The sequence below is a fragment of the Thamnophis elegans genome, chromosome 1 (genome assembly GCF_009769535.1).
Source record: "Thamnophis elegans isolate rThaEle1 chromosome 1, rThaEle1.pri, whole genome shotgun sequence".
Lineage (NCBI taxonomy): Eukaryota > Metazoa > Chordata > Lepidosauria > Squamata > Colubridae > Thamnophis > Thamnophis elegans.
In genome coordinates, this window is record NC_045541.1 from 68,920,494 (window position 1) to 68,929,525 (window position 9,032).

Sequence of the window (9,032 nt, forward strand, 5' to 3'; positions counted from 1 at the left end):
CCAGGAGCAAATGCTAGTCTGGAGGGTGTAAAAGGCACCTTAGTAGAAGACAGTGACAAACCTTCCCAGCATTATTACCAAAAGAAGTACATTACAAAGTCATTCACAGCTGAGTTCAACCTGGACATTCATCAACCATCTGTGAGTAGCCGCTGGATTCTAGAAACGGTTACTTCCTATAAATTGCTGTAGAGCTCTTTCCCCACTTGACTAATAATCTAAAGGCAAAGTAAAAGTGTAGATTGTCACTAAATCTGAAAGTAAGGCTAAATAATAGTTTGGCTTGAGTGTTGCATCTTACTAATGCCAAATGGTGCTATGTTTTCAAAATGCCTCACTAGCATAACTAATTATTAAGACCCCGTGGTGGCACAGTGGTTAGAATGCAGAATTGCAAGATTGACTCAACAAGGACCCAGACTGTTGGGGCTATATGCTGACTCTGCTTAGATAGTGCTGAAAAGCACTATGAAATGGCATATAGTCTAAATGCTATTGCTATTAAGGACTCTAAATACAGGTTAAACAGTAGCTTCTCCATTTTCTTTTGATGAGAGAAGGGATAATCCTCTTGATTTAAAATGGAAAATTTTCCACAGTTTTTGCAATCAGCTATAGTGAGATAATAGGTCTTGTCAAACCCGAAGACTGAATCAGATTTGGATATGTTTTCCATATTTATATCCCATAGGCCATGTTCTACAGCAGTTTCCCTAAATTAATCTCCAATTAATGGACTTCAACTCCCAGAATTCTCAGCAATGACCAAGCAAGGTGAAACATTCTGGGAGTTGAACTCTGCATATCCAGAGGGCATCCAGGTTGAAGAAGGTTGTCCCACAGGAGATAGACCTAAAAGAGCAGATGCTGGGAAATAGCAAATGCTTACATCTAACAGGCAGTGCTTGCCCCTCCACATTTCTGACTGCAATGACTTCCTGAAGAAGTGCAAGGTAGAAGTGTATCTACCTTAAATGCCATTGCAACTTCTGTGCTTTTTAATGAGCTGTTGCAAGAAAGAAGGTCAATCTGCATACCATGCCAGCAGGATCATTTCTGATTTATTTTTACATTACTGATTTGGGCATGATGTGGCAGTACAAGACACAAAAGGCACAGAACAAAAAATATGACATATATGGTTATTTACAGGTCTTATCTATAGCGTCACCATGTTGCCAATTTGGGATTTGCACATTTTCTCAAAGGTTGTCCACATAGCTTTAATCAAACTTTCAACGTGAATAAGATTGCCCATAGTAATGTTACAATCTCTTTCCAGCTTTTTAAACAACATTTAATGACAACTTTCTTCCGTGTGCTCAAATTCACCCTAATCCACCCATTTTTTAAACCCGTAACTTGCCAGCTGACTACATACAACAGTAGGACACCCTTGGAATCAATTTGGGTGATGGGTGCCCTTGAGCCAATCTGCATGTGACCATCGCTCTTAAACTCCAGAGCTGCTGTCACCACTTGATGTCAAAGGCAGCCATCCAGAGAGATCAGTGATCTGGCCCAGGATAGGGCAACTGCCAATATTCCTAATCAAATGGCAAGCAGAGACTTTTTGACCCTGATTTTGCATCCAACTCCTGAGTAGAGAGAAAGACAGTAGAAATTTGTTTAGGATTATAAATTGCTTGTAGTAAGAGGTGAGTAAAAGCCCAGAGCAAAGCTTGTTAGGATACAGTAATCTCAAACCTTGGACCCAATCAGCATGACTAATGGCCATATCAGAATTTCAGGACTTATAGGTAAAAGGCATGAAGCCACTAAACTGGTTGTTTTTCCTGCTCTGGCTGGAGTGTATCCTCCATTTCAGGCAGGAGGCCATAAACAGGATTATTAGATATCAGACATGTCTTCTCTCCCTCTATCTTGCTAAACTCCCTTTTCTTGTATCTCTTACATACACGGACAACTAGTCCGATTAAAATGGCCAAGCCAGCAGTGGCTGCAATGGTGATCCCTGCTGCTTCTCCATTTGATAGACTCCCACCAGCATCCCCACCTCTCTTCAGGTAGTGGAGCACATCCTCCGAGTTGGCCAACTTCCATCGCTGAGTCTGTGGATCCTTGATCCAGGTCTGATCTCCATTGCTGCTTGTAACGAGGATTATATCAGTAGCAAGGAAGCTGATGGCTGGCTTGTGGGTGAAGGGGGGCAGCCGGGCTTGAGGTAGAGACTTATCTGTAAAACGGCCAGCTTGGACACAGTATTCCACTTGACACCCATCGCTGATCAGAGCCAGGTGCTGGCTGAATCCTGCCGGACACCCTTTGAGGTATGAGTCATTTTCAGTCCCATTAGGCAATCTGGACAGGGGGTTTCCAATTTGGCAACTAAAGAACCCCCCAAAGGGCACCGAATGTCGCTTTCCCCTCTCATCACTACTCACACAAACTTTGAGCTGGTCAAAAAGCTTCACTGAGTAGTACCTGGATGGACAGGACTTAGCATTAGTGACAGGATTGGTACTCTTGGCACTGAAGAGCCCTCCAAAGAGAAATGCGGAGGTTTCAGGGACTGGGCCCCTTGCTGCACACCAGTAGGAGCTAAACTGCACTTTGGAGAGTGTGAAAATGTCATTGCAAATCCACTTGCAGAAGAGTTTCCAAAGAAAGCAATCTCGGTGGCAATCTAAGTGGCTGAATCCTTCCTCACGTTGTTGAGTTTGCAGTTTGACGGAGGTGTAACCCACAGGGCAGGAGAAGTCTCCAGTGAGGGGGTTCTTCTGCTCCAGGGCTTTGCAGAGCCCATCAGCATCAGGGCCTTCTAATCGAGCACACACTTGGTAGACTCCTCCAAAGGTAAAATTGGTTGCTGTCCCTTCACAAGTGCCATCATCCACGTTGGCATGGAAGTTGAAGTTGGGTGAGGCTGGATTTATGCAGCCAGGATAAGTGTTGAATGTATAATAGCGGTCAATGGCAGATTCTATAGTCTTGGATAATTTCGTCAGGATGGGGATGGGAAGTCCTGGCAAATTATTTGGGGTGATGAAGAATGGCAAAGGCAAGCCTGAACGGTCAAGAGCCACCAGCTGGTTGGTGATGCTTTCTTGCCAGGTTTTCAGGGTAATCCCAGGATAAAAAGGCAGACCCCCAAAGCTCTCCACTCTAGAACTAGTACGATTGCCTTGGTATTGCTTGTTTAAATTGTCTTCTGTGCCCACTGAAACACCCATATTAAAGTTGATGATGTTTTGGAAAGAGATACCAGCTGCAGCAGTGATAGCACTTCTCCTGGATTGACCATCTTTCAGAAAGGTAGCTTTGATATAGTCCTCCTGAACAAGGCTGGCTCCAACATCTACTCCAGTGAGAACATGAGTGCCATAGTTCAACACTAAGATTTCTGCCAAGTAGTTAGCCATTTGAGTTTTGTTTTTCTCCAGGTGGTTAGCAATGGTGACAAGCTGTTGATGGAAGCCTTCATCTAACTTTGCAGTAGGGTCCATTTTTACAGAGTACATCACATTCCTGACCTGAACTTTTGTGGACACAGACTTATCTCTCACTTGGTGAGTTTTTGCCCTGCGGAAGTCACTGGAGAACCTGCCGTTGATATGGGAAAAAGACAGCCCTGCATTGATGGAAACAGCAGTGGTACATTGATAATCCATCCAAGACTCAATGATCTCCGAGTTCATCTCCAGCAAAGTTTGTTTAAGAGCAATGGTGAAGACGTCATTGGGGATGATGTAAGCCCCATCTTTTGTAGTTTTACAGAAAGAGTAATTGAGGTTCATCACTCTACCCATATCCAAGTTCCTCAGGTTATCCCAGCCACCTCCAGGAAGAACTCCCAACATAGGACGCTTGAAGGCTTCTTGGCACTTCTGAAATCCAGTAGGAGGAGGATGCCACTCTGGTTGTTCTTGTGCACAGCATGTCCACATTATGAACATCAAGGAGAGAGAGATTGCTGTAGAAGGACTCATGGATGCAGCCGTGCAGAGGACTAACCATTTGAATGGTTTAATCTGCCTTTTTGAGTGTGGCTACCCTAGCAGGGACTTCCTTCTTATGCTAAGATTAGGAATTGAAACATGAAACAGATGATACTTCTTTGGAATTAATTCCCTCTACCCAGCTCAGAGGCAGCTGTTAATACCTTCACTTTCAAATGGAAAAAAGGCACCAAATGGAGGCTTAGAAATCCTTGTCATTTATTTATTTAAAAAGTTAGAGAAACTATTACAGGCGTAGATATAAAAAAAAAAAAACAAGAGAATTCTATTTGATCCCAGGTAGTTTCAATACCTCTAAAATTTAGTATGTTACATTTCCTGAAGCTTTTAACAGATTTCAAATGCAGACTGTTTTCTTCCTCTTTTCTTGGCTCCGTATCCCATATTCTAAGTAACTTATTTTCACAACCTCTAACCCAGTGTTTCTCAACCATGGCAACTTGAAGATGTCCAGACTTCAACTCCCCAGCATTCGCTGGCTGGGGAATTCTGGGAGTTGAAGTCCGGACATCTTCAAGTTGCCAAGGTTGAGAAACACTGCTCTAACCATATGAGAACTGACATCCGAATGCATAGATCAGTCCAGGGGTGGGTTGCTGCCAGCATTACTGCTGGTTTGCTTCATGCGCCCTTTGCATGTGCACTGCTCACTTTGTGCATGCGCCCCCCGCATGTTGCTTGCTCATGTGCAGTTGTCTATAAATTATTCTGCGCATGCACAGAACATTATAAAATGACTAAAAAAACATGCCGGCAACAGCATGGGCGACCAGGGAACCGGTTCAGGGGCATGGCCAGCCTGCCATCCCTACTGATTCAGTGACCCAGTCGCAATTTCCACTACCAGTTCACCCGAACTGGAGCAATCCACGTCTGGCTCAGCCATTCAGTTGCCTCTATTTCCTGCACATAGCAATACTAACAATAGTATTTGAAATGCAGGACAGAGAAGGTCATTGTCATGAGAGAATATGGGGAATTGAGACAAAGACCATGTTCACCCACCCCCTTTTCTCCCTCACAAAAGGATGCATGGTTGCCATTTCTTGGTGCCTAATACTTTTTTTTTAATTCACAAATTATGATAAATTAATTGACTACTGAAAAAAACGAGAAACTAAGCTGAAATGGCTAGATTTTTCAAAGGAAGGACAGTAAGGATAGATGGTGGACAAGACTCTATCGTATATGATTTCCACCTTGTGTCACAAAGCAACTCAGATCATTCACTATAATTATGAATAATTTAATTCTTCTGGCATAAACATATTTCCGAAAACTTGAATGGTAACCCCAGCTTCCTCTTCATAAAGAAGGATGTGTTGTTATTCTCCACAGACTGTTCAATGCCAAAAGTTAGAAAAATCAAAGAAATATCATGGACATTGGAAAAAATGTAGTAGCCAGAAACTCCCCGTTGAGATCTGGACCCTTACTACCCTCCCGGCCATCCGTAAAGCTACTAAGTCCTGGCTGCTCCGGCAGGCCTGGGGCTGTTGAAGTATCCAGCCCCACTTTAATTGTGTATGTTGTTGTATTTTAAATTGTTGTTTTGTCTTATTTATCCCCCTCCCCTTTTTATTGTAAGACGCCCGGAGTCCCCCGGGAGTGGGCGGCGTACAAACCCAATAAACTAAACTAACTAGTTTGGCATCTTAGCTTCTAATGTAGGTCACTTGCATCCTGCCAAATCTAAATATTTGAAACAAGGGCTGGAGATGTCTTAATTTAGATCAAGATGGCTGATTAGTCCCACTCTGTCTATATAATGATCAGTAAGGCTATAATAAGTGCTAGGCTAGGATATTTGTTCTGTATTGGTAAGCTGATGATGTACATCTAGAAGAAGATGGATGATACATGCAAACGCTAGCCCAAATGTTTCTTTCGTTTTGATTGCTTGCAAACTATTCACAGTCCCAGCACAAAATAACTTTCTATTCCACTCCCTGTTCAGTTGGAGGAAATGCTGTTCTGTTTTGATAGATGTAAACTCAGACAGACGAGAAATTCCACCATCAGCTGGAAAAGAACACATCTCAGGTCATCAGACTTTTCGATCATAAACAACATCTGTCTGAGCATCCTCCTCCTGATGTGTGCTGGCAGCAAAATGGGATGGAATGAGGGAGGAGAATCATGTGCTTTGAGTGAGATGGAGAGAATCCTGTGCACAAGGGAAACTTGAATTAAATGGCTTGGCAAACAATGAATTGTAACATAATGAGATTGCCAGATCCTGTTTTGATTTTTAAAAAAGACAAAAAAAGACATCTCCTCCCCTGAACTTTTGGTGACTTCTCCTATCTCAGCGTTGCAAGAATTTTGAGAGGCTGTTCTTCTTCCTTACCACATAGATTCTGATGGGCCAGGGTAGCTTTGCATAATGGCCCACTTTCCAACACAGTCTTAAATCGATGGCACTTGGAGCCAATAGATTTAAGGGTATTGACATCAACGCTTTGTTACTCTATTATCCTTGTGTGATGTAATCTGTGCATGCAGCAAATAGATTCACAGGCACATGCAGTGCAGCAGAGGTTCTTAACCTATTTGTGCCATAGACCCCTTCTCAGAAGTATGCCTTTAAATGCACCAAATAATATATATTGTATTACAAAAGAAACCAATTCTGCTCTCAATGCAGTTAGCAAACTTATTTTAAAAAGCAGCATATCTGCGCTACAGCTATTGCTCATATTTACACTTTACTGCAATGATAGGCAGACATTTGCCAGCTCTCCTAAAAGCAGTTCTTTGTAAAACCATTAAATCAGTTAGTAAAGTTCACAAAAAAAAAAGTGAAAATGAAGTAATTTTATTTGAGACCAAGTTTGCAGTGGCTCTGAAGTTGTGGATTTCCAACAGTAGGTCCCAGGTTAGATTATGGCATTAGAACTATCTGTTGAGACACATGGCTATTGTGTCACTTGTGAACTGACTCTTTCCATGACCTGAAGTCTGATGCAATGTGGGGCCTAACAAAGCCCATTTTGTTTTCTCATTTAGAATAAAGTGCTACTCATAGCTTTATATGGCGTCCCTTAGTCTGCCTTTTTAATATTTTCATATTCATGTTTTAATATCAAGACTTAATAAAGAGAAAAAATAAGAGCAAATACTATTCCCTTCTAGCATTGATGATGTTACGTAATTTGGTAATGAAATGTCTGCAAGAAAACTACCAAGCTCAGAGAGCACCAAGGACCCCACAGTTTTTAATAATCCTGATGTAGTCACCTGCTCTCCGCCCACGAAATTTATCCGTCTCGCTCATGCGCCACTTATGAGAGAGTGAAAAATACTTTGGCTTAATGTCATAAATTATCTCGGGATTTCAGTTCTCTTTCTATGTTTGCACCTGATCTGAGTGCACAGAGGAGACTGTGTACAAAGGTGGAAGTGAAGGCAGAAATGAAATTATAAATTAATTTCAGTTCACAGCCTAAATATGTACAGTGGATGGAGTGTTCAGTGGGAGGAAATGGGTGGGGTGGGACAATAACCTGTTCCATAAATGGCCTTTGTGTTTGCCATTTAATCCCTAATTCAATTAGAATGGGCTTTTGAGGGGGAGGGCGGTTAAACATGACATCTGCTCAGATTTTTAGAGAAGAAAAAGTTGACACCGGCTTTCAGCATTACTCATTGAACTTGTCATGTTAATTTCACAAATAAGAACAATACTTTTGTTTCCTCAGGTGTCTTTCATGACTTCCTTGTTCCCAACTTCTTCTTTTTTTTTCAGAACAAATTCAGCTGAGAAAGATTCTGAAGGGGAAATTCTGAAAGGCAGGCCAGTCCTCACAGCTGGTAACTTAAAGAGTTAGAAACATGGGTCAAACCTAATTAACAAACACAGGCACACAAGAAAAATGGCCAAATTTGGATTTTGTGAAATAAAAACCAGGAACCTTGGGGAAGCATATAAATTTATCCTGCCGAGCTAAACACTTTAGTGGAGATGCAGAGGGTTTGCAAGGCACAATAAAAAATCTTCTGATAACAGAATCAGCACCATTCTCATTTAACTTTTGTTCTGCATTCCTACGTTTTTTAGCAACTGGAAATAACATGACTCAGATTTTCCCGACATAGCAGCCTGATGTGTTGAAATACAACATCCCAATCAGCAATAAATGCAGGGTTTCTGGGAGTGCAGGCTGGTCCGTTTTTTGCCCTTTGAATTGGAGAAGGCTAATCTAGGTCACTCTGCTCTGTATGTCCTTTAAACGACAGCAGCTCTTGCTTTTTAAAAGATATCCTTCAAATGAAAGTTGAATTCTGATGTGTCCTAATATATCATTTGTATGCAACCTTCCCTTTGTTTCTTGAGTTCATTAATGAGACAAAATAACACTGTTATTTCAGTTCATTTATCAAAGAGACTTCGCAAACAAAACGAAATGTCCTGTTCCTTACTAGAAGTCTGGTGTTTTTATGGCAATGACATCTCCTGGAGAAGCAAATGTTTATTTTTGTCCTGAAGGAGGTCTAGTCTTGGGCTTATTTTCATAAATCTCTATTACAATTTTTAATAGAAATGAATAATTAGGTGGGAAATTCCAAGCATATACTTGAAATGTCTATTGGGTTGGCAACAAGGGTATATATATAGGAATTTATTTTTTGGAAAGTAGATATTGGGGGGGGGGGGTAATTTATATCCCACCTTTATTATTTTTACAAATAACTCAAAGCACATATCAACATACCTTCTTCCTCTTATTTTCCCCACAACAACCTAACCCACAACAACAACCCTGTGATGTGAGTTGAACTGAGAGAGAGTTCCTGGCCCAAAGTCACCCAGCTGGCTTTCATGTCTAAGGCAGGAGTTGAACTCATGGTTTCTTTCTTTCTAGCCTGGTGCCTTAACCAACAGATCAAACTGGCTCTATTTTATTACTGCTGTCACGAAGAGCGATGGAATGTGACCACTTATTCCAAGAAATGTATTGCCTCTGTAGCAATTCATTTGACTCTCTTCCAAAGTAATGGGTGGCAAAATGTGCAGATTTTACACAGTATGTAGCTGTCTTTGAATGATAT

The 9,032-nt window shown here is 41.5% G+C and overlaps 1 protein-coding gene across 1 annotated transcript; it reads right to left on the bottom strand.

The window, feature by feature from the left end:
- Positions 1 to 1,045: 1,045 nt before the first annotated feature.
- On the bottom strand, positions 1,046 to 3,977 carry MPEG1 (macrophage expressed 1). The gene has a single exon (XM_032209455.1). The coding sequence runs from the start codon at positions 3,948 to 3,950 to the stop codon at positions 1,779 to 1,781; it is 2,172 nt and encodes a 723-aa protein (XP_032065346.1). The 5' UTR covers positions 3,951 to 3,977; the 3' UTR covers positions 1,046 to 1,778.
- Positions 3,978 to 9,032: the final 5,055 nt, after the last annotated feature.